The sequence below is a fragment of the Grampus griseus genome (assembly GCF_964374135.1).
Source record: "Grampus griseus genome assembly, chromosome: 13".
NCBI lineage: Eukaryota > Metazoa > Chordata > Mammalia > Artiodactyla > Delphinidae > Grampus > Grampus griseus.
Genome location: NC_139007.1, coordinates 20,606,941 through 20,633,310, shown reverse-complemented (window position 1 = coordinate 20,633,310; position 26,370 = coordinate 20,606,941). Strand labels below are relative to the sequence as shown.

The 26,370-nt window shown below is 39.6% G+C and overlaps 1 protein-coding gene and 1 pseudogene across 4 annotated transcripts in view; both read left to right on the top strand.

The window, feature by feature from the left end:
* Positions 1-26,370, top strand: part of RARS2 (arginyl-tRNA synthetase 2, mitochondrial) — a 98,625-nt gene that overhangs the window by 58,221 nt on the left and 14,034 nt on the right. For all 3 annotated transcript variants that reach the window (XR_014297594.1, XR_014297595.1, XM_082668665.1), the window contains exons 9-21: positions 7,409-7,567; positions 8,596-8,702; positions 12,264-12,359; positions 16,056-16,116; positions 17,662-17,738; positions 18,239-18,363; positions 18,963-19,030; positions 19,115-19,224; positions 19,678-19,773; positions 20,708-20,782; positions 22,148-22,211; positions 22,689-22,760; positions 26,150-26,286. Coding sequence is in view for 1 of the 3 variants with exons in the window: in XM_082668665.1 (XP_082524791.1) it covers positions 7,409-7,567; positions 8,596-8,702; positions 12,264-12,359; positions 16,056-16,116; positions 17,662-17,738; positions 18,239-18,363; positions 18,963-19,030; positions 19,115-19,224; positions 19,678-19,773; positions 20,708-20,782; positions 22,148-22,211; positions 22,689-22,760; positions 26,150-26,257 (1,218 nt within the window). In the remaining 2 variants the exon portion in view is untranslated. The remainder of the gene's footprint in view (positions 1-7,408; positions 7,568-8,595; positions 8,703-12,263; positions 12,360-16,055; positions 16,117-17,661; positions 17,739-18,238; positions 18,364-18,962; positions 19,031-19,114; positions 19,225-19,677; positions 19,774-20,707; positions 20,783-22,147; positions 22,212-22,688; positions 22,761-26,149; positions 26,287-26,370) is intronic.
* LOC309831812 (Y-box-binding protein 1-like) lies at positions 8,788-10,361 on the top strand (annotated as a pseudogene). Its single transcript has 2 exons — positions 8,788-8,808; positions 9,104-10,361. The product of its transcript is annotated as a Y-box-binding protein 1-like (transcript).

Below are 26,370 nucleotides of genomic sequence, written 5' to 3'. Positions count from 1 at the left end.
TTTGACATATGAGAGTTACCACTCTCATCTTTCACCCACCCAACCTCAGAAGTTTTTAATTTAATCCTGTAAATAGTAAATCTTTGTTGCCCATAATGTTTTAAATATTTTAGTAAAATTTGTTCTTAAACTCCATAGAAACCTAAACGTATGTTTCTTTCTATGCAGTTTAATACAGTGTCCTGCCTCTTGAGACTCATAAGTGGGAGATCACACGTCTCTGTTAGAGGTTGTTAATTGATGGACACACAAAAGGAAGGAACAAGGGCAGGGGGTACTTTTATGAATAACTAGAAACTCAAGGCACAGTGGTGTTGCTTTCATTCAGTGTTTTTTTGCCTAGTAGCTTCTTAGTTGAGCAGTATTTATAGACAAAAGAGGGCAAGTCAAATACACCCACCTTGCTGTTTGTAATAGAAGATAGAAATCCATTTAGAGTACTTCTCTGCTCTCTTCCTCCTTCCGTTGCAGGATGGAGAAAATGCAGAGCCTAAAGTGGCAGCCTCTAGGTTATTTTTTTATTTTTTATTTTTTTGCGGTACACGGGCCTCTCACTGTTGTGGCCTCTCCCATTGCGGAGCAGAGGCTCCGGACGTGCAGGCTCAGTGGCCATGGCTCACGGGCCCAGCCGCTCCGCGGCACGTGGGATCCTCCCGGACCAGGGCACAAACCCGCGTCCCCTGCATCGGCAGGCGGACTCTCAACCACTATGCCACCAGGGAAGCCCCAGCCTCTAGGTTATTTTATCTTCGTGCTAATTTTTGCAGACCCAGGTGCATTTTAAAATTACAGCTGTCACTGTAGATTACTTTCAACAACGTTTAGTATAAATGAGGAATTTTTTCCCTTTTTTTTTTTTTGGAGCATTAAGCAAATATTAATAAATGATTTTACCCTGTTCCTAAACAGAAAACCTGAACCTTGGTCGAACCCATTTTTTCCTTCTCAAGTTATACTTGGAGCTCTTTGAGAGGGAAGGACCTGTCTTCCTGATCTTTTATCTGCAACCTCACACACCGTGCCTTGCAGTAAATGCTTGAATGAATTTGCCCCTTCCATTTAAGTTGTGGCATAAAGAAACCTATTGTATGGCTCCAAGGAAGGGCTAACTATCATAGGACACCCTATTTATCATTGGTCAAAAATCTAACTTATTTTATTATGCAGTTTACTGATGAAGAACCCAAGGGCCAGACCCAAGGTTCCAACACAGGCAGTTTGGCTCCAGAGTGTTCTGTGCACTGCACTGCACCGCCCCCCACTGGCATTATGGAATGCCTTTCTGAGCCATTCATTTCCACTGGTTGTAATTACTTACAAAGCATTTTCCTTTCTTTCATCCTTGAAGTGGTGTACCAAGGGCACAATTAGTAGTTTAGTTTTGGCAGTTTCAACCTTCTGGTGTATTTGTTTTGAATTTGGCTTCGGCCATCCAGGAGCAGATTTCGTGGCCTACATCCCTCTAAATTGCACCATGATCAGTATCCCCCCAGTTCCGGTTTCTTGGCCAGGTTAGAAATGATATTATATGGTAGTTTTAGTATTTCTTTTCTGTGATGAAAATACACCTACAGTCGTTTCTCTGCTGCATTTTCACGTTTGTGCTATGCTTTATTACGGGTGTTATTACTCTCTGCACCTGTAGTCATTCTTTTCCCAGGACATCTGGCCATGCTGTGCACAGACCTAGGACTTTTGTTAGCCAACATTTGAAACCTTTCCTTTAGTTGTTCTAATTCGTTGTCACAAAACGGGAAGTGGTTTTTAATAGTTCCTCCCCCCTGAATCGGCCGATGAGTTAAATAATATATTTGCTGTTTAAAATTCACACTATTGATTCAAAGAAAACATTTGTAGTAAGTTTTGGAATACTTATCAAAAAGGCTTTCCACTTGTATCTGAAAGTAATTTCTTATGATAAGTTAGTAAGTGTTAAATCTAAATCATGGGCATATGGGAGTCATCATTTACTCATATCTGTCTTAATAATTTTTAAAAGTAATTTCTCAGGGTTCCTCGTAGATTTAAACTACTTGAATGGACCTTGATAACACTGTGCCTTTAAGAATGTATAACCCAGCCACTTTTTCTGCTTTTGGTTTTTTGTTTTGGGTTTTTTTTTGCCCTAGAAGGTTTTAGAACTTGACTTATTGGTGTTGCGTATTAATTTGGATTTTGCGAACTATAGAATTCCTCTGAAATATGAGCAGCCTCTCATAAGAGGTAAATATCATGCCAATAAAATATGCATTAGTCCTGTACCGTAGCACTGGCATTTTTAAAGTTTCAAAATGACCCCAATAGTATTTCATTATTTTTACCCTGCCCCTTTCTGAAAGGATTTGAGGTAATCACAGTGATGGGCGTTTAATAAAAAAGACATAGAAAGTCAGAGATGATGTATTACTAGGTAATATTAGATAACAGACTTCACCCTGAGTTTCCCTATATCAGTAGCAAAAAAAAAAGTAATAAATAGGGCAGGACCAAAGCAACCAACCTGATGAGTGATAATGTTTACTTCCGTTTTTTTAAATGTGGAGGAAGTGTCTATTCGTCAAGAGACCATGTGTTTTCTGGCTTTCGAATATCAAAACAACTTCTCAAAGTAATTCAAGACTAAATTGATTCTAGACATATATATAGGATTATTTATGCAGTTAAAAATTCTTATTTTTTAAAGAATTGAATTCAAAAGTTATTTGTTGGTTTAGGTCACTTTACTTTTTTCAGGAAAAATGACTTATGTTTGGTGTGGATTCTACTCATTATAACACTTACCTACAAGAAATAACTTTTAAATTCTAAACCAAGATTGGAACGCAGCCATCACTTTTGAGAGCGGTGGGACTCAGCTTAAGTCAATGTTAGGGATTTCCCACCTCCCAGGTCACACAGAGGCTCTTATGTGTATCCCAGGGTGGCCATGGAGGCCTTTTCTTGGCTTCAGTCCACATTGGTCTTGACTCACAGGCCCGGTACCCAAGCCTCTGCTTGTTTGACAGACTTCACCTGGAGGTCTTGCTGTGGCCCAGTTCCACAGGCCCAGAGACCAGCCTCCCTGTGTGGGGACACTGTGAACCATTGCCCTCTGAGGGCCTGCTGCACCTGAGGGGCTGCTCAGCTTCTACTGTTCCCGGGAGTGTTTCCCTCAGCTCCTCCTCTGTCTAGGCAGCTCTCCTTTCCTCTCTCCCTGCAGCTTCTCCGCTTCACCATTGCTCTTGACCATCTTCCACAAAGCCACGTGCCTTTCTCCCTCACCCCTACTCCCCTGGGACAGCACTACAGTGTCCCATTGTCCTCTGAGTGTTCTTAGAGCAAGGATGGAAATACCAGGCAAGGCCAGAATACATGTTAAGAGCTCAGTCGTTATCTCACCCTACTGAAATGTATGAAAAACACTTTCTTCAGCATGAGGAAAGTATTAGGCACGAGTGCGTGGTAATCTACCAGTTAGTGATTATCAGCCTTGGATAAAGGTGTAAGATATCATGGATGTTATTGTGTATGTACAGAGGATAAAAATAGGAGATTCCAAACATTAAAAGAAGATGAAGGGATGGTAAAATGCTGTTTATATGCTGCTAATGATGTACTAATGCGAAATTTGGTAATTAATTACTTCAAATGAGTTATTTTTTTACCTAGGAAGTTTTGACTTTATTAGCTCTTTGATGTATTGATGTATTAAATTATAATTATATTAATTTGAATTTCTTTAATATTTCATTTAACATCAGGAATTGGTCTCAACCAGAGAAATTTCCGATCAATACATGAAACATGAAACTAAAAATGAGCTTGTTTGAATTATAATCATGAATTTGATACATGTTATTTTCTTAAAAATGAGATCAAAATTAAATGCATTCTAAGATAGAGGACAAATAAATATTCAGATAAAAGGGTCTTTAGTGTCCAAGTTATGCTAACCATCCTTAGCAGTTACTCTCAGTTTTAAAGACAAAAATAACCAGAGATGGGGTTAGAGCCCTGCACCAAGGAATTCAGCTGTGCCTATGTGGCTAATGGTATTCTAGAATCAAATTTAGTAAGACTAAGAGGGAGTGAGAGCATTTTCTGCTACTTTTTCACACTTATTTCTTTACATTTGGGCAGATCATCCTGAGAGCTGATTATAATTAATCAATTAAATTAGAAATAAAATGGCATATGTTTTTTGGCAATCACTACATCTAGAATTAGTGTAAAGGAAGGATTAATACTCATTTCAGGAAGTCTCAAACATTTAGTTTACTCGCTAACAAATACAGCTGGCTTTTGCATTCTAGTAACTAAAAAGAAAAATTGTGTTTCCATCCTCAAAAACACTTTTCTTCATCCACACTCTTATTTATCATATCCAAATTTAAAATTTCCTTTTTATTCCCTTTGAGTCTGGATCTAACCCCAAAAGGGAGCTGTCTTCAGAATGAATACTTTCCAAGGGTAGAGGGTTCATGGTAACTGTAGATTAAAAATTGTCTATAATGTCAGAAATGCAGAGTATAAAATTTACTTTGTGAAGGAAAACACATTTCTTTTCTAAAACGTTAATGAATGTTAACTATTAGTTTTATATAGTGCGTTTACAAGCAGATTCTTAAGTGCTAATTAAGGCTCTTCTATTGTTTGATAGTATCAGTTGGTTTTCAGTAATGTTTGGTTTATCACTAAAAATTGCTGCAATGCCAGGGTTCTTCAGGAATTAGGAAGGGCTTTTTGTTTTGTTTTAATTATTTCTATTTTAAATGTTAAGAAAGGGAAAAGATTCTGGTGATATTTTTTTCTAAGAATATTCTTATCAATATTTTGAACGCTTACTAGATTTCTAAATGTTTGGCTGTTTGAGTTTAGGGTCCTAGATTAAAAAAAAAACTAATGGGCTTCCCTGATGGCGCAGTGGTTGAGAGTCCGCCTGCCGATTCAGGGGACACGGGTTCGTGCCCTGGTCTGGGAGGATCCCACATGCCATGGAGCGGCTAGGCCCGTGAGCCATGGCCACTGAGCCTGCGCGTCTGGAGCCTGTGCTCCGCAACAGGAGAGGCCACGACAGTGAGAGGCCCACGTACCGCAAAAAAAAATAATAATAAAAAAATAAAAAACGAATACCTTTCCTCTTCTGAAAATAAGGATATTTTTTGTATATTTGATTAGAAATTGAATACACACATGTACACACACGTGTATGTGAGAGAGAGAGCTGGAGAGAGATGGGAAGAGAGATGGGGGAAGCGGGGAAAGATTAACTTTGAATCACATGCCATTTATAGACACATATATATCTTTACTCCTGTAGGCTGGACTGTTACGCAGTTGTCAATGGATAGGTCATTCAAAGGTCAGGAAGTCTGACCTATGCCTACATATCAACCTCGATTGGAGGTTGATATGTAGGCACCCCCTGTGTAGCATGTAGTAAAACTCCAGGCTTCCAGAAGGAAAGCAGGTGTTTGGCATAAACCATATTGTTTGCATAAACAGTTTAGGCACCGTGAGCCACTCTTATCAGTTAGCTTGGTGGGAACATTCTCAAAATTCAAGTTCCCAGATGCCAGCCAAGGGCTAACCTTGCAAACAACACATTTTAAGGATAACAGTTTCCAGGCCTGCTACGTTAACTCTTTTCTGCACAACTTTAAAGAGGAAAAAAAAAAAAAGATTAGGTAGTTTTAACCTTTATTTAGGAGTACTGATTTATTTACTTCTGCCATTCCAATAATTAACATGAGCCATCTATACAAGGTGAGACATTTTTAGCTTGAGATAGATGTTTAATGCCCTGTCCCTTTTGTTGGTAGTATCTAGTGGGTAGAAGCCACATTATGGTTGTCCTAAAGTATTCTCCAGCAATAAAATCACTTTTTCTACCCAGATGCTGCTGCCATGATATTTTGATGATATTACTGTAAGAGTTTGGAGGCCTCATATTTTTTGGTAGTTTATTTGCCAATTTTTATTTCATGCTATTTTAATAGCTTTCTGGAAAAAAATATGAGGATAGTAAATTTATTGTTCGTGTTTCACCCTGGAAGTGAGTTACAACTTGTAAGTAAAATCTTTATAGTCCCTAATGCATAACTTCAATATTACTTGAGCTGTAGTGTTGATATTTTTATGTCGTTTATTAATCTTGCATTTTAGAGACTGGAAAATGATTGTATGAACACACAGTCCTAGAACTGGAAGAGCCCTTAACAAGCCATCCAACTGCACTCCTCTCATTGGGTTGGGGCAGAACTAAGCGAGCCAGGACAGATGGTGCAAAAACACTCCGGAAGTGAGTGCTCCACACAGTTCTCAAGAGCCCAAGTTGGAGTATAATTAAGCTAACTATCCCAAAGCTCTTCCTAAATCACCTGGTTTCTTCTGGTCTTTGCAGATTTAAAGAACAGTTTAAATTTTTTTTCATTAAAACAACGGCTGAATCACCCTGTGGCCTTTTCTTTTCCAGATTGAACAATTCTACTAGCTTCAATCTTTTCTCAGAGAAGTTGCAGCAATAATTTCACTTTTTTTTTTTTTTAAAGAATAATGCTAGCTTAGTCTCAACCAGGCATTCTTTTTTTTGGCTGCAGTGTGCGGCATGTCAGATCTTAGTTCCCAGACCAGGGATCGAACCTGCACTCCCTACAGTGGAAGTGCAGAGTCTTAGCCACTGGACCACCAGGGAAGTCCCTATTTTTTTAAAATTTATTTATTTACTTATTTTGGGCTGTGTTGAGTCATCGTTGCTGTGCACAGGCTTTCTCTAGTTGCAGCGAGCGGGGGCTACTCTTCATGGGGTGCGTGGGCTTCTCATCGCGATGGTTTCTCTTGTTGGGAGCACGGGCTCTAGGCATGTGGGCTCAGTAGTTGTGGTTCATGGGCTCTAGGAGACAGGCTTAGTAGTTGTGGTGCATGGGCTTAGTTGCTCCATGGCATGTGGGGTCTTCCCAGACCAGGGCTCGAACCCGTGTCCGCTGCATTGGCAGGCAGATTCTTAACCACTGCGCCACCAGGGAAGTCCCTAACCAGGCATTCTTAACCTAAGGATCTGTGAACTTGGATGAGAAGAAAAAAGTACATATTATTTTCAGTAACCTCAGTCAGAAATTTAGCACTTTCCTCTGTTACTATATCACAAATATTTTTTAAAATTTGAATAATTGTATTTCAATGTAATTATTTCCTTTATAATCCTATGTATTTTACTTTATGCATTTTGAGAAGGGGTTATTAGGGCTCACTAAAGTAAGGGTCCATGGCAAAAAAAAAAAGAAAAGAAAAAAAGGTTACACTCTGTGACCAGCGCACTTGTATAACCTTTAAATGAGAATTCTCCCGATTGTTTTGTTTTCTTCTTTTCCTTTTTGGAGATAACAGTGACTAGTAATGTACTTCATGTAATGTACTATTGTGCCTTTAGGTTTATGTACAAGTTAATAAAGAAGCAGCAGACGATAAAAGTGTAGCAAAATCAGCACATGAGTTCTTCCAGAGATTGGAACTGGGCGACACGCAAGCACTTGCACTCTGGCAGAAATTTCGGGACTTGAGCATAGAAGAGTACATTCGGATTTACAAGGTGCCCGCCCACTCTCCTGCTCTCCTGTCATGTGGAGCTGCTCTTGACGGGTACTCCTGGGTAGGAGGGTTGCTTCTGAAGTTCATGTTTTAAGAACAGATTTGTCATTTGTCACTGAGTTGATAATTGGGACTCAGATATTGTTCTTTGGGCTGAAAGAGCTACAAAATAAAGCCTGTGAACTTCACAGGCTGAATGTGAAGTGACATCCTAATACTTCATTTCAGTTTGGCTTTTCTCTTCTCTCTTCTATCATTCCTTTTTCTTAATCATTTTTTCTTCTTTTGCTTCCTTAGGCATATATGTGATGGCTATAAATTCGTTTGTCTAAGAACATGTTGGGGGTGGGAGAAATACAACAGTGAATAAAAGAGATATAAGTTCTTTTCTCATGGACTTTACACTCCAGCATGGATACAGTAGATTAAACAAATTCGAGGCAGTGCAAATTCAACAAGAATATATACAGTCTGTTAGGTGGTGATGATGTATGGAGAAAAGTGAAGCAGGGGAGGGGGGGATCAGGGGTGCTGTCTGAAGAGAGTTTCAGCAAAGATCCCACATGGCTGGAGTAAGGAAGCAAGATGAAGAAAAGTGAGAGAGGGGTTGGAGAGGTTGGAGAGTGGGGTGGGATGTAGGACATTTTCCAGGACTGTCCAGTCTAGCTTCCTGCTGCAGTGGAAACGTTCTGGATCTTTGCTGTCCAATATGGTAGCCTCTAGCCACATGTGGCCGGTGAGCACTTGAAGTGTGAGTAGCGTAACTGAGAAAGTAAATCTTCAATTTTCCTTAATTTGAATTTGAATAGCCATATGTGTCCAGCAACTCCCACGTTGGACAGCACAGTACTGCTGTGAGGGCTTGACCGTGCGGGGAACCGTTAGGAAGGTTTGAGTCACGGAGTGACTTGATTTCATTCTTATTTTCCCCATCTGTCTGACAGACTGTAGAACATCCTATTTTGTCTTAGGGTAAGATAATAGGACACATGCGTAACTTTTTTTTCTTTTGTTTCCAAATCCTTTTAGCGTCTAGGAGTACACTTTGATGAATATTCAGGAGAATCATTTTATCGTGAAAAGTCTCAAGAAGTCTTAAAGTTGCTGGACAGTAAGGGACTCCTACAGAAAACAATGTATGACCAGGTTACTATTCTTCAGAAAGTTATTCATTCTGCTTTGAAGTTGGTATTGACGTTTTCTCTCAGTAAGGAGAGCAGAATGTCGTGTGCAGCCTTCCTGGCATTTTTTTACAGTGCTTTTTGCTCTTCAGAGTACTTTCCCACATGCTGTCTCTTGCTGCCATAGCAAAATCCTGGTAAGCTTGGGAGAAAGAATATTATCTTGTTACATATGAGGAAACAAGCACAGAAAGTATAAGTGACCTGCCTAAGGTCACACCAGCTGATAATGGTATAACTGGAAAAGGGAAATAGAACGCTTTGTACTCAACCCTGCCTTTTTAAAAAGATTCCATCCTGTTCCAAAAGGATTTAAAGCAATTTATAAAAACAGGTATACTGAGTTCGATGGGTAGTGGGAGCGGAGAGCAGCCCCCAGAGAGCCCCGAGCAGCCTCACCGCCGCCGCCGGCCTGGTTGCCATCACAGCCCGGGAGGAGCCGCAGCCGTGAGCAGCGAGGCCGACACCCAGAAGCCGCCCTCAGCGCTGCCGACACCGAGCCCGGCACGACGGGCTGCGGCGCAGGAGGCGGCGGCCCCGGCAGTCTCGCATCGGCGGCACCTGCCGCCGGGGACAAGAAGGTCATCGCAGCGAAGGTTCTGGGAACATAAAATGGTTCAGTGTAAGAAACGGATATGGCTTCAGCAACAGGAACGACACCAAGGAAGATGAAGGTGTACACCGGACTGCCGTAAAGAAGAACCCGAGAAGTGCCTTCGCGGCATAGGAGACGGAGAGACTGCGGGGCTCCATGTCGCTGAAGGAGAAGAGGGTGCGGGCAGCAGACGTTGCAGGCCCTGGGGGGTCCAGCGCAAGGCGGTACACGTGCACCAGCCCGTAACCATCACAGCCGCTCTTCGCGTCACAGGGGGCCTCCATGCAACCTCCAGCAGAATTACCGGGACAGCGAGAGAGGGGAAAAGACGGAGGGATTCGAGAGTGCCCCCGAAGGCCGGGCCCGACAGCAGCGGCCCTACCGCAGGCGCCGGCGCCCACCTTACTGCGTGCGGAGACCCTATGGACGTCAACCACAGAGTTCCACCCTCCTGTGCGGGGAGAGGTGATGGAGGGTGCTGACAACCAGGGTGCAGGAGAACAAGATAGACCAGTGAGACAATATGTATCGGGGTTATAGACCACCGTTCCGCAGGGGCCCTCCTCGCCAAAGACAGCGCAGAGAGGACGGCAGTGAAGAAGATAAGGAAAATCAAGGAGATAGGAGACCCAAGGTCAGCAGCCCCCTCAATGTTGGTACCGCCGCAACTTCAGTTACAGACGCAGACGCCCAGAAAACCCTAAACCCAAGATGGCGAAGAGACACAAGCAGCCGATCCACCAGCTGAGAATGCGTCCGCTCCCGAGGCTGAGCAGGGCGGGGCTGAGTAAATGCCGGCTTACCATCTCTACCGTCATCCGGTTTAGTCGTGCAACAAGAAGAAATGAATATGAAATTCCAGCAATAAGAAATGAACAAAAGATAGGAGATGAAGACCTTAAGTGCTTGCTTTTTGACTGTTGACCAGATAACTAGAACTATCTGCATTATCTATGCAGCATGGGGTTTTTATTATTTTTACCTAAAGACGCCCCTTTTTGGTAATGACAAACGTGTTTTTAAAAAAAAAACAAAACTGGATTTTCTCAATACACCTTTAAAGGATTTTAAATTGTTTCATATCTGGTCGAGTTGAGATTTTTAAGAACCTCATTTAATTTATAATAGAAGTTTACAGCTTGATTTTTTCAAAAAGTCAACAAACTGCAAGCACCTGTTAATAAAGGTCTTAAATAATTAAAAAAAAAAAAAAAGGTATACTACAACCCCAAGGTTTTGAAAGAGTAAAATGAGGAAATCAAGAAGCAGGGCAGAAAAAAATAGGACGTCAGGGATGATATTAGTACATCATGTAACACACACTGGGATTCTGCTTCTTTGCTTAAGGTAGATTTCTAATTTAGCTTTGAGCTTCCTGTCAGCCGAACAGAAATGGCACCATTCATAGGCGCCCAGCCATGTGTAACACAGAAGCAAACCAGTTGCTTAGAAGTGCCATTTTTCCAGATGGCCAGCAAACACATGAAAAGATTCTCAGCATCACTAATTATTAGAGAAATGCAAATCGAAAGTACAACGACATATCACCTGACACCGGTCAGAATGACCATCATCAAAAAATCTACAAACAATGTTGGAGAGGGTGTGGAGAAAGGGGAACCCTCATAAACTGTTGGTGGGAATGTAAATTGATACAGCCAGTATGGAAAACAGTATGGAGGTTCCTTAAAAAACTAAAAATAGAGCTACCATATGATCCAGCAATCCCACTACTGGGCATATACCCAGACAAAACTATAATTCAAAAAAAAACACATGCACCCCAATGTTCATAGCAGCACAATTTACAGTAGCCAGGACATGGAAGCAACCTAAATGTCCATAGAGGAATGGATAAAGAAGACATGGTACATATATACAATGGAATATTACTCAGCCATAAAAAGGAATGAAGTGGGGTCATTTGTAGAGATGTGGACAGACCTAGGGAGTGTCATACAGAGTGAAGTAAGTCAGAAAGAGAAAAGCAAATATCGTATAATAATGTATATATGTGGAATCTAGAAAAATGGTATAGATGATCTTATTTGCAAAGTATAAATAGAGACACAGACATAGAGAACAAATGTATGGATACCAAGGTGGGAAGAGGTGGGGAGGGAGGAATTGGGGGACTGAGATTGACACATATACATTATTGATGCTATGTATAAAGTAGACAACTGATGGGAACGTACTGTATAGCACAGGGAACTCCTACCTAATGCACTGTGGTAACCTAAATGGGAGGGAAGTCCAGAAGGGAGGGGATATCTGCATGTGTATGGCTGATTCATTCTGTTGTGCAGTGGAGGCTAACACAACATTGTAAAGCAGCCATATTCCAATAAAAATTAATTTTTAAAGAAGTGCCATTTTTCATAGTAACAAAGAGCTCGTCATCCTTATAAGAAAGACATGGAGAATGTGGCTCACAACATCCTCAGTGATGTCCTTAAGGACAATTTTTAGATCGCCATATACAGATTCTAATTTTTGATCGGGCAGGAAAGACAGTAACAAAATTCTGTGGTTTTATTACTCAAGGGTACTTTCTTGCATGTTAAAAATTAGCCCAATATTGAGTGTTACAGTAACTTGGATTAGAAGAAGAACATGATGTTTCATGGTTAAACTGAAGTTGAAATCTCATTTTTCAACTAGTTACGTTAAAGACTTTAAGTACTTCATCCAGAGTACAGAATTTAAAATGATAAGTAAATATTAATTACAAAATACCTACTCTTAATAGGTTCATTCAAGGTCAGATTCCTTCTTATTCTTCATTGTTGGTTACACCACTTATTGCTCCTTAAGTAAGAAAAATAGCTCTGGTTTGCCAAAGATAATATTATAGATATTATACTATTAACGGTTTTAATTCATTATGTTGTTTCAGAGTTACCTTTTTGCATTTCTAGAAAAGGCACAGCTGTAGTGGACCTGTCAGGAAGTGGTGACCCCTCCTCGATTTGTACTGTAATGCGAAGCGATGGGACGTCTCTCTATGCAACCAGGTTTGTGTCTTGTGTGAACCTCATCATTAGAATGCATGACTTCACATTCTTTGTTCTAGGATTAATGCTAAGACAATCATTTTATTCTCAAAACTGTTACCAAATCCTGATTTCTAAAATCTTTTGTTCTCATTACTGAAAATATTTTTATTGGATTTCTGTTTATGGCCATTTATAGTTTCTGGAATGGTTTAATATCATCGGAAAAGAAACTGAAAAAGTGATTACAGTTAAACGTCATAGGATTTCCACAGGTGAATACATTGTTCTACAAACTATAAAATTGAAGTACCTCCTAGCCAACTATAAATATTTTATAATTGCATATTGACAGAAAATGTATACTAAACGGTGCTCATGTTGGCTCAGTGGTATCCTCACTCGGTCAAGATCATCTTATGTGCATATAAGTACCAGTCCTCATTCAGACTGTGGTAAAATAGACCGAGCGAGAAGTAGGCCGTGCCGCTTATATTTTTTCATTTGTCTCCATGACCAACCCCTGTGGAAAGGAGCAGCCTCTGTTAATCAGTAAGAACTGGGTTTATCAAGCACACTTATTTCTGGGGCAAAGCTAATAGGAAGGAGAAGACAGGACCATAAAAAAAGCCACACAGGCAAACACGGCCATACTCAAGCACTGCTAGCAAAAGTTTCTAGTGTCTCCCGGGCTAGAATTTTATGTTGGATCACAAACCACTTTTGTAGCATAGTTAATGATATTTTGTTGTTGTTGTTAACTACCATCATTTTTTTCCAAACAACTTTAAACAACCATCTGCCTCTCTTACTGTCCCTTAGAAAAATCATTCTTATTTTCTGTTACTTTTTGGCATTTCTTTTTATCAATTCCATACAATTGGAGTTAGGAAATGAGAAGACCCTGTATATCTAAGAGGTACATTTCTTTTTCTAGATACAAAAAAATATACCGTAGAAAATTTTGTGCCAGCTAATTATTGCTGGACAGATTAAATAAGCCTTTGAGTAGTGGTTATAAGAAATGTGTTTACTCATGTAAGCAACAGGGAATTAAATTCATTATCTTGTAATAAACTGTAGTGGAATATAATCTGCAAAAATACTGAATCACTGAAACTAACACAATATTGTAAGTCAACTATACTCAAATTTAAAAAAAGAAAGAAATGTGTTCAGAAGAGAGGCTCCATGTCATAAAGACTCTATAACTATCCTTATCTGCTATCTTTTGGGGGGCTATCATTAGGTCCAGATTTTTCTGTTTATTTTCCTTAATACCTATACTTTCCCTTTTTTCTTTGGGAGAATCATCTTTGTGCCACTTGTTGAAATGTTTGATTTTTCACCTTGCTCTAACTGTACTTGTTTCTGTCCTTTCAATGGGTTCCTTATAGAATACAGCTATGTGTGTGGTTGTAAATTAAGGGAGTTGTTATAACAGACAAAGAAGAATGCAGGAGGATACTGACAAGAGCACAGGGTGAGGCTGGAGACCTGCATTTTTGTTCTGAGACCATGACCATCACTTAACCTCTCTGGGCCATGGTTCCCTACTTTGTGAAAAGAGAGACCTGAACTAAATGACCTGGCATTTCTTCTGGCTTTTTTTTTTTTTTTTTTAATGTTTATTTTTGGCTGTGTTGGGTCTTCATTGCTGTGCGCGGGCTTTCTCTAGTTGCGGCGAGCCGGCACTACTCTTCGTTGTGGTGTGTGGGCTTCTCATTGCGGTGGCTTCTCTTGTTGCGGAGCACGGGCTCGAGGCACGCAGGGTTCAGTAGTTGTGGCACACGAGCTCAGTAGTTGTGGCTCACAGGCTCTAGAGCCAGGCTCAGTAGTTGTGGGGCACGGGCTTAGTTGCTCCGAGGCATGTGGGATCTTCCCGGGCCAGGGCTCGAATCCGTATCCCCTGCATTGGCAGGTGGATTCTTAACCACTGTACCACCAGGGAAGCCCTCTCCGGCTTTCAAATTCAGGTTCTACAAACTCAGCCTAGGACTTTTTCTTATATTCATCTCTTTTTCTTTGGATTAAAAAGTTTTTCTTTGTTTTGTGCTTGGCTCAAATCAAAAAATATAATGGGGTGTATATTTGTGACTTCGTTTTGGGGATAATCTATATCAGTGTTTTACAACCTTTTTTTAAATTATAACCCTTCTCAGGAACCTTTTTAGCCATATTTTTTTATACTTGCCCATCCTCATGAAATTTTAACACCACAGATGTATCTGTATGTATTGTATGCATATATGTGCTTTATACATAAATAGAGTAAGATTTTTTTGTCCCTCACGAGACAGTTTTTGCCTCCATTCAGAACACATGCTCTGGGGACTTCTCTGGCGGTCCAGGGGTTAAGACTCCACGCTTACAATGCAGGGGGCACTTGCTCTGTTATATCTGGATCCTGAAGTAGGTACCAATGACATTTTGATGATCCCCAACATTTCAAAAGATCTAGGAACTTTAAAAATCCTCAGAATCCTCCCAGTGTCATGTATTGTTAAGCAAAAATAGCTTTAATTTTTTTCTTGCAGTTTTATTGAGATATAATTGGCATACAGCACTGTGTAAGGTGTATAATGATTTGACTTACATACGTCACGAAATGATTATCACAATAAGTTTAGTGAACATCCATCGTTTCATATAGATAACAAAACTAAAGAAATAGAAAAAAATTTTTCTTGTGATGAGAACTCTTAGGGTTTACTCTCTTAACATTAACTTTCATATATAACATACAGCAGTGTTAATTCTATTTATCATTTTGTACTTTACATCCCTAGTACTTATTTATCTTATAACTGGGAGTTTGTACCTTTTGACCACCTTCATCCAATTCCCCCTCTCTCTGTCCCTTGCCTCTGAAATTCTACAAATCCTATCTCTTTTTCTATGAGTTTATTTGGTTTTGAATTATAATTGACCTACAACACTACGTTAGTTCCTGTTACACAACATAGTGATTTGGTATTTCTATATATTCAAAATGATCACCATGGTGAGTCTAGTTATGATATGTCACCATACAAAGATATTATATAGTTATTAATATATTCCCCACAAGTTAATTAGCTCTAATTTTAAAATTCAATATTTAAATAATTTTCACCTAAAATTTTTCACTTAAAATTTTATAGTTTATGGTTTGTTTTTAAATATTTTGTACTGTGTGCAGACTGGGTATTTTGTCCTTAACCAGAGATAAGAGGTAAGTGGAATTTTTGTCAAAGGAATTTATGGTCTTTTTAAATGCTTTAGAAAGTATTGCTTTAGAATGATCCAAGACGTTGGAAGAGTAGCTAGAAGATACTGTATCACCGATGTTTTAAATATGTTCTTTAAGAAAGTATATTGCAGAAAAGTGACAGGAAAGTAATTCTTTCCAGTAGAGGCTTAATTAACGAATCATAAAACATTTACCTACAAACACCTTGCCTAGAGCTATTTAGTTATTATTACTACTTGTCCCAGAGCTTTTATTTATTTTTTATCTTTTCACAGCACTTTCATAATTCTTTTCCCAAAGCTGTTTTTGTTATTACTATCTTGTATCAAAGTATGGTACTGGGATTATATAAGCATGGGTACTATACCCGAGGCTTGGAATAACAGTAGTTCTTAATGAGAAAAGCCTCATTACTATTAAATAAGTAAAACAAATTATTACCCAGATCTGCTTAGTAACTCTTAATCTATGGCCATTTTTTTCAGAGATCTTGCAGCTGCTATAGATCGAATGGACAAATATAATTTTGATAAAATGATTTATGTGGTAAGTAATCACAATAAAGAACAAAAGGTTATGATCCCTACTTCATGAAAACTGCAAAGATAGATATTGAATGCCTTGTTGAAAAACTAGGCAAAAATAATTTTCTCAAACTATAGAAAGCATTCAATGTTAAGTGTATGTATGATGGCAAACACTATGTTTAAAAAAAAAAACTTAAAATTAAAAAGTTCACATTGCTTCATAGTATAAAAACCCAAAAATTACCCAAATGAATGGTTATGTGTAACAAATATGTACATGTCACTATAATACATTTCTTTAAAATAACTTTCTATTTTAAATATTTTAGGACTCACGGAAGTTTCAAAATGGTAGAGTTTCCATGTAGCCTTCAGTCTTCTCCAAAGATAATAACTTACATAACCATGGTACTTTGTCTATACCAGGAAACTAACATTGGTAGAGACCTTAGTTAAATTTCACCAATTTTTACACACGCTTGTGTATGGGCATGGTGGAGGGGGGTATGAAATTTTATCACATGTAGATTCATGTAACCATCACCACATTCAGAATACAAAACTGTTCCATCACAAAACAACCTCTCTTATGGCAACCACTTAATAATCATGCGTTCCTCCAACCCTAACCACTGGCAACCAGTGCTCTGTTCTCCATCATACCATTTTGTCACTTTGAGAATGTTATATAAATGGAACCACATTAGGTAACTTTTTTTTTTTTTTTTTTTGGCAGTGTTGGGTTTTTGTTGCTGCGCGCGGGCTTTCTCTAGTTGCAGCGAGTGGGGGCTACTCTTCGTTGCAATGCACGGGCTTCTCATTGCAGTGGCTTCTCATTGCAGAGCATGGGCTCTAGGTGCACGGGCTTCAGTAGTTGTAGCACATGGGCTCAGTAGTTGTGGCTTGCGGGCTCTAGAGCACAGGCTCAGTAGTTGTGGTGCACGGGCTTAGTTGCTCCGCAGCATGTGGGATCTTCCCAGATCAGGGTTCGAACCCGTGTCCCCTGCATTGGCAGGCGGATTCTTAACCACTGCGCCACCAGGGAAGTCCCACATTAGGTAACATTTTGAGGTTGGCTGTTTTCACTTAGCATAATGAATGCCCTTGAGATCCACCCAAACTATTGCATGTGTCAGTAGTTTGTTCCTTTTATGCTGAGTAATATTCTAGTCTCCCCTTCCTTTCTTTCTGTGTGCAACCTCCCTTTCCCCGAAGGAAAAAAAAAGTTGCTATTAAATATATTTTTAGAGCTTAGCTTTGGCCTTCTTGGAGCTAAAGGTCATAACAGCTGAGAGAGGAGGAATTTAGATAGAAAACTCACAAGGTTAAATTTCATGTTCCCTCCTGGCTCAGTGGAGTGCTGCAGCTCTTACTTCCTTCTCTTCTAGAGCACTCACCTTAGACCTTCTTCTGGTGGCATCTGCTTTGTGTGCTTATTTAAAACATATCCACTGACAGTGACTCTAGTCTGTCAAAACTCAAATATTTTAATTTGATTTATGTTCAACCTATTGTAGATTAACTTATCAGTGTTCTTTTATTTTAAATAAATTTTTTTCTCAAGACAGATAAAGGGCAAAAAAAGCATTTTCAGCAAGTGTTCCAAATGCTGCAGATCATGGGATATGACTGGGCAGAAAGGTACCGTACTGTCTGCATGGTTCTTAATTGCCTGCTCAAGATTAAAGTTTTGCTAGGTCAGCCATGTCCAAAAATGTAGCAAATTGTTAAAGATTTTCATTCAAAATTCACTTCTTTGTTTCAAGATGTTAGTGTGAAAAAACAGATTTGTTCTTTGTGCTAATTTTTGTCCTGATTATATTAATTTCTAGCTTATAAACATTTAATAAATGGTTTTATTAGACATCTCTCAGTGGCTTGATTTTCAAAATTCTTAATTCCCATCTCCTTTTTTTCATAAAGGCAACTAGTAATTTAATCATATGCTAGTGATTATGAAATGAAGCTGTGTGTTTAACATCTTCTGTGGCATACGTCACAGCATATTTCAATTTATAAATTTTTTAAAACCTCTCTATGAGAGTTAAAGTTAAGACTATTCTCTATAAGGGTATTGTTATATTCTTTGATCACCAGCTCCTTTTCAGTTTTCAGTGAACTAAGTGCCTTCTCCATTTTAGGTGCCAGCACGTGCCCTTTGGGGTAGTGCAGGGAATGAAAACTCGAAGAGGAGATGTTACTTTTCTGGAAGATGTTCTAAATGAGATTCGATTGAGGATGCTACAGAACATGGCTTCTGCTAAGAGTGAATTCATTTTTTTGTTGTTACAGACATAACTTACGTGCACTTTTATGTTTTGCTGGACTTCTGTGCAGTGTGATTTATTATGACCATCCCTCCATTGAACTTTCATAAACCTTGGCACAAATAGCTTTGCTAATTCGAGGTGCCAGAATTTCTAGACTTGCTGCTGGGCTGTTACGCAGTTTAGTAATGGGAATTGATACACCCTGAGCCTCTTTTCCTGGGCAGCTTCAGCATTGTCACTCCACGGTTGGAGTGCTTGTGCAAAGTTCCTGTGTTCCATAATCAGAAGCAAGTCCCAAGTCCTTATGGCTTTGTTTAACCTTCACCTTTGGAAAAATAAGTACCAGCTCTATCTAATGTCTTCCAAGGGATATTTGTAAGAAAAATAAATTCGTGTTTCTTCCCTTTTAACAAAAGCTTGAAAACATCATTATCAAAGTTAAATCAGCCCACATTAGGACAGTTAATTGCCTGCTGTACACCTGTTTATTCTTGATGCTGTCAGCGTATGGTTTTGTTAGGTTTTATCTCCACTTTAGTCCCGGATTCTGTACAGTTTCATGCAAGGTTAAAGTAGCTGCCTTTGTCTATTTCAGCCACCAGAGAGCTGGAGAACCCCCAGGAGACAGCAGAGAGGGTGGGGCTCGCAGCCCTCATCATTCAGGTCTGTGAAGACTGCTTCCCGGGAGAGTCTTTTATTTGGTACTGGGACAAATCCCAGCGCTGAAGATTTCCTCTGTCATTTTAGGACTTCAGAGGTTTCCTGTTATCTGACTATCAGTTCAGCTGGGATCGTGTTTTCCAGAGTCGCGGGGACACAGGGGTCTTCCTGCAGTACACACACGCCCGCCTCCACAGGTGAGAAGAGTCTGCAGGGAAACACTGGGCCGCTCTGTCCTTCCCAGGGTCGGGTCTGGATGGAGCGATTCCGAGACCAAAGGCCCTGTTTTCTGGGCTTCTCCGACATCTCACATTCAAAACTAGTTGAAGTACAGTGGACCTCTGATTATGTTTGGGTCTTGTGGGGTTTTTTAAACATTTATGTATTGCACACCTATGAAACGAAATGCTTTTATATATATTATGTTATTTAGTACTCAGAATAACCCTGCTAAAGAGTATACTCCGTTTTCAGATGAAGAAACAGATGTAGGGAAAACTGAGGCATCGGGTCAAATGATGGTAGCTTCCGAGTCTAGGACTATATTAAGGAAAGCAAGACTGTGCGTTATGAGGTGATGTTCATCATTGGCAACTGAGTCCTAGGATGACTTGTTTAATCTTTTGTTGTGTTTAAACTTGTGATAACAGTTTGGAAGAGACTTTTGGATGTGGTTATCTAAATGACTTCAACACTGCTTGCTTACAAGAGCCACAGTCTGTTTCCATTCTCCAGCATCTTCTCAGGTACAGTTTCCTAACATTATCAAGTCTGCTTCTGCTCCGTGAAATAACTGTTGTAGTTTGCTGACCACTGGAATCAACAGGCCAGTGACTCTAGACAGCGCTTTTCCAAAGGTGTGACCAAAAAGTGATTGCCTGCCCTTTGGGAGCAGACAGAGGGCATGCTCACGGCTAATCCTTGGGCTTAAAAAATATTATCACCATTGAATTAGCCCAGCTGTCTAACATCCTTTAGGTCATGGTGTGAGAACGTAAAGCCTGGTAAAAGCATAACCTTTTAGTGTAGAAACGATCATCTTCTCACCCTCTGTGATAAGTGAAGGAAAATCCCTGCCTTTGTGCACCATTCCTGAGACCATAAGCCCTTCATTTGCCTCTTGGTTTCAGTTCAGCTTCAAATACACTGGACAAGAGATCATACTTCTGAGCTCTAATGAGCATTATCGGTGAAGCCAGACTTGTCAGGAGAGACTGACGAATATCTGGAAGGGATATGGAGGGTTAACAACAAGGCCTATTTCTCTGATTGCCACACAGTGGTCAGTGGTTCTTTCTTGGGATGAGGGGTGAGTTTACTAACATTTGGCTAATTTGTGAGGAAAAATAAGCCAACCTGGTTTTCTTGGCAATGAGTAGACTCTTGTTTGCTAGATTATGTTCCTAAGCATGGCTAGAGGCTTTGTACGTTTAACAGCCATGATTTGAGTCCTTGCTTTGGGCTAGGCCTATGGGATCTCAAGGTGATTTAGAAAGTACCTGCCATCAAGGAACTTGTAAGAAAGAAAGATGTGCCTTTACCTTCAAATTTACACAAGGTCTTTTTTCATATATCTTCTACCATTAATGATATCAAGTCAGCCTTATATCGTAGATCTTAGCTTGGTGTAGTATGAGCCCAGCCTTCCCCTGCCAACCACTCCTGTCATCTTTCTTTTAGGTTCGATGAGGTGCTTTATAGGTCAGCCCAAGACCTTCAACCCAGGCATATTGTCAGTTACCTTCTAACTCTAAGGTATGTTATAAACTTGCTATTTGGGGGTATTAAAAGACATTTGATATGACAAAGGACCTTTCTTTCATCTAAAGGTCTCTTATAGACAAATCCATTGGCCTAAAAAATTTTATGCCTTAAGTTACAGGAATTCTTGCTTCATCTTTGCAAATTAGCAGTTAATATTCATTCATTCATTCATGCAGTGATTGAAGGTCTGGTCACTGGAGTCTAGTGAACGGGAACCGATAGGTACATCATGGGTGGTCATAGTACAGCATGTGTTAGGATAGATTGGACATGAGGGGCAATGTTAGGGCACTTAGCCCAGCCTTGAGGGTTCAGAGAGGGCTTCTCAGAGGAGAGGAGTAGATGTCAGTCAGGAGAAGCAAGGTGGCAGAGGAGGGAAAAGCCCAGAGTTGAGCAAGAACATGATCCATTAAAAGCACTTCTGGGAGAACAACTGTGTTCTGTACTAAGGCGTTCTGACTTATTTTCAGGGCAGTGGGGTCCATGAAAAGGTTTTAAGCAGAGGCACAGAAAAGTCAGTCTGATGGAGGGTAGAGAATGAATTGGAAAGCGAGTAGATGACACTTGGATAGAAATTTCACGGTGGCTGTTTTAGAAAGTTTGAATAGAGGTTGAGTTTTATAGCAACAGTTGTATCTACTCATAAAGCTATTTAAGAAAGGAAGTATTTGCTTTTACTCAAGATTTACTGAAATCAAAGGTTTATTGGGACTTCTTCCTTGAATATGCTTTTTACCTTTCTTCCCCAGATTTATAGATTTCTTTTCCTGTAATTTCCACTTAGACATATAGAGATGAAGAAGCCAGAAAGTCTTATTAAATGTCACTTAATCATTGAAACTAATGTCATAAGCATCATTTCTCTGGCACTGTTCTTGCTGCCATAACCTAAACAGAAAAAATATTTTAAAGAAGAGTGGCCAGTGTATGCAGAGTGGATTGATAACTAGTCTTACCCCACCTCCTCCCAGTACAGAAGGAGACAGGCCAGACCGTGTTATACATTTCATCTTGAGGGATGCCTAAATAAGGGAAAACTAATTATTAGAAAAGAATCCCCTATACTTGTAAAACTAACAATGAAATCAAAATCTTAAGAACAATGAAACTAATCATAATATCACCTGGTATTAGTAGAACCAGGACCAAAAATCTAAAACCGGAGTTTAGTGTGTTTCACTTTGCCAGTTATTGAAAAGCAGTGAATTCAGCCTCAACTTCCCAACTTTGGAAATATCCTTTAGTGGCTCTCGGCTTTGATTTCTCTAAGTTGAGGGAGTAAGATTAGATATCAAGCTTATATGTTACACAGGAAATTAGCTGGTCCTAATCATAATTATTCTCTTCCTGTTTCAGTCATCTTGCAGCGGTGGCACACAAAACACTACACATAAAAAACAGTCCTCCTGAAGTGGCCGGGGTATGTTATGTCGAGTTTTGCTGTGTAATCTCTAGCATCCTCAGACTTATTACTGAGTCAGTCTTGTCAGTGTTTCTAAAATAGCATCCTGTTGTTCACCTACAGAAGTGTACTTACACACTTAAGGTAAAAATTAGAATTGGGCTGTAACAATCATTGTTACTTTCCAACATACTGGACCATGAAACACCTTTTCCTACATCAAGTGACAGCGTGATTAGCTCCCCTTATCTGAAGCTGTACTTTATGGAGTTACTGTTACTCCCACTCCACAGCCCTTGGGTACCAGTCTTACTATAACAAATCCTAGGAATTTGTCTTCCTTTTGCCTACAGGAAACCCTAGGGCACTTGGAGATACTGTCGTACATTAAATTAGAAGAAAGTTAGAATTACTTCTAACAGGAATTTTATCTATTCACTCACAGTTAGCCTGTTACTGAATTGACCTTGAATCATTCTTGAATTTATTTTGTAGGCCAGACTTCATCTTTTCAGAGCTGTCCGCTCAGTCCTAGCCAACGGAATGACACTTCTTGGAATAACACCTGTATGTAGGATGTAATTTCTAATTAAAATTGCTTTTAAAATACTAAATGAATTCTAGTTATCTATTCTTACATGCCTTGCTATTTAGAATAGAACTGAAACTATTATTCTATGTCAGAATCTATATTTTATTGTCCATATTTTATTAAGTGATTTATCAACTTATTAAATCTTTATCTTTTAAAAAAATCATCTGAGTTTCCTCATGGTCAATAAGTACTAAATGGACTTTTGTTAAACTAAGTTAAATCTTTTTATTTATTTATTTTTTTGCGGTACACGGGCCTCTCACTGTTGTGGCCTCTCCCATTGCGGAGCACAGGCTCCAGACGCGCAGGCTCAGCGGCCATGGCTCACAGGCCCAGCCACTCTGCGGCATATGGGATCTTCCCAGACCGGGGCATGAACCCATGTCCCCTGCATCGGCAGGCGGACTGTCAACCACTGTGCCACCAGGGAAGCCCGTTAAATCTTTTTAAAGTCATTGTGGTCTACCGGAGACAAAGGATTAGAGTTTAAACTATGGCTTGAGGGTTTTTTGTTTTTCTTTTTTAATTGAAGTATAGTTGATTTACAGTATTACATTAGTTTCAGGTGTACAACATAGTGATTCAATATTTTTATAAATTAAACTCCATTTAAAGTTATTATAAAACAATGGCTATATTTTCCTGTGCTGTGCAATGTATCTTTCTTCCTTATTTTATACATAGTAGTTTGTATCTCTTAAGCCCCTACCCCTACCTTGCTCCTCCCCCCTTCCCTCTCCCCACTGGTAACCACTAGTTTGTTCTCTACAGCTGTCAGTCTTTCTGTTTTGTTATATTCATTTGTTTGTTTTATTTCTTAGATTCCACATATAAGGGATAACGGAGTATTTGTCTTTCTCTGACTTATTTCACTAAGCATAATCTCTAGGCCCATCCACGTTGTTGGGAATAGCAAAATTTCATTCTTTTTATGGCTAATATTCATGTATATACACCACATCTTCTGTTGATGGACAGGTTACTTCCATATTTTTGCTATTGTAAACAGTGCTGCTATGAACATTGGGATGCATGTATCTTTTTGAATTAGTGTTTTTGTTTTCTTCAGATATATACCCAGGAGTGGGATTGCTGGGTCATATGGTAGCTCTATTTTTAGCTTTTTGAGGAGCTTCCATACTGTTTTCCAAAGTGGCTGCACCCATTTACATTCCCACCAACTGTGGGAGTAAAAGTCCCCTACTGTGTCTGTGCGCAAACGTGCACACTCCTCGTGAGCAGTGTCCAGGCTTCCCACAGCCCTCCTGTCCCACCAGCCCTCTGACCAGCCAGGGGGCTGCCTTCCCTGTGCCAGACCCAGGGCTGGGGTGCCCAATATGTGGATCTCCACCCGTGTGATCTCCCTTTTTCTGAGTCCTCTCCCTGGGGCTCAGGTCCCAACCTGCTCACTTCTCTTCCCTTCCTACCCGATCCTGTGTGGATCTTTCTTACAGCCTTGGCTATACAGGAGTCTTTCTGCCAGTTTCCAGTTAGTTTTCAGTGAGACTGTTCCACATGTAGACAGATAAACAGGATTTTTTTTTTTACTTTTTAAAAATTTTTTATTGAAGTATAGTTGATTTACAATGTTGTGTTAATTTCTGCCGTACAGTGATTTGGTTGTACATATTCTTTTTCATATTCTTTTCCACTTATGGTTTATCACAGGATATTGAATATAGTTCCCTGTGTTATACAGTAGGACCTTGTTGTTTATCCATCCTATGTATAATAGTTTGCGTCTACTAATCCCAGACTCCCATTCCTTCCCTACCTTGGCAACCACAACTCTATTCTCTATGTATGAGTCTGTTTCTGTTTCGTAGATATGTTTATCTGTGTCGTATTTTAGATTCCACATATAAGAGGTATCATAAGGTATTTGTCTTTTTCTGACTTACTTTGCTTAGAATGATAATCTCTAGGTCCATCCACGTTGCTGCAAATGGCATTATTTCATTCTTTTTTTTATGGCTGAGTAATAGTCCATTGTTTATTTATTCCACATCTTAATCCATTCATCTGTCGATGGACATTTAGGCTGTTTCCATGTCTTGGCTATTGTGCATAGTGCTGCTGTGAACATAGGCATGAACATATCTTTTTGAATTATAGTTTTGTCTGGTTATATGCCCAGTAGTGGGATTGCTGGATCATATAGCAATTCTATTTTTAGTTTTTTGAGGAACCTCCATACTGTTCTCCATAGTGGCTGCACCAATTTACATTCCCACCAACAGTGTAAGAGGGTTCCCTTTTCTCCACACCCTCTCCAGCACTGGTTATTTGTAGACTTTTTGATGATGGCTGTTCTGGTGTGAGGTGGTACCTAATTGTAGTTTTGATTTGCATTTCTCCAATAATTAGCAATGATGAGCATCTTTTCACCACATGTAGATATATTTTTGAGGTGTTCATGGGGGGAGGTGAGTTCCACTTCCTCCTCCTCTGCCATCCAATCTCCTCTGCCTTGACATCTTACAGTGCCATTCATCCAGAAACTCTTCTTGTAACTGAGATTCTGTTTCCATGTTTTAAAATTGATGAGGAAGAAAAATCTCAATTTTCTTAGAATTATGACTGTTCTTAATAAATTTCGGGAGAACAAAATTGAGCTTTTTTGTCAATACAGCTGACAGCTACTCCCAGAGAACAGGTCTCATACTTTTCATGGCCGTATACAGGTAACTCTTACCAGACTATGTGAACTGGGGCATTGAACACATCTGAATAACAAGGAATTACTTTACAGATATCGAATTAGGATCTTTGTAAAAATTAGTCCATTAAACCACATTTGAAATGGAGTTTCTCAAACAGTTTCATGTATCTGCATATTGGTAAGTATATTTTGTGTGACCTGCTTAGGAAACATGAGTAGGATGTGATCTGTTTGATGGTTACAGCTATCCTCATCTGAGAATTTCCATTCTGATCTGTTATAATTTATTCTAACTATTGCTACTAGAAATCTTCTGAATACCAATGACAATCTAATTTTATGCATAGAGAAGCAAATTAGCATGAATTAAAGCTTCTTTAGTTGAATGAGCATAGTTTTATATTGGCAAGTATGGTATACCTTCTTAATCCTAGAAAAGACTCCAATTTTAAGTGAATTATCTTCCAGATTGTTTATTTTCTACTTAAAGTATCATCAGTATTTCACAGCACAAATCAGCCATGGAATAAAAAGTTGGGACATTTTTTACACATCCAGTATCTCCCTCCCCTTCTTTGAACAAACATTCCCCTTCCCAGATCTGTGGTAGGTTGCTTAGTATTTGGTTTTTTTTGGGGGGGGGGGGCGGTTGTTCGTTTTTAATATCTATTTATTTATTTTGGCTGCGCCGGGCCTTAGTTGCTGCGTGTGGGATCTTCAGTTGAGACATGTGAACCCATAGTTGCAGCATGCATGCAGGATCTAGTTCCCCAACCAGGGATCGAACCTGGGCCCCTTGCATTGTGAGCATGGAGTCTTACCCACTGGACCACCAGGTAAGTCCCTTCCTTATATTTGAATCTTGAGTAAAATGACACAAGGGACAGTGATGGTTAAAGCCAAGTCTTTCTGAAAGCAGC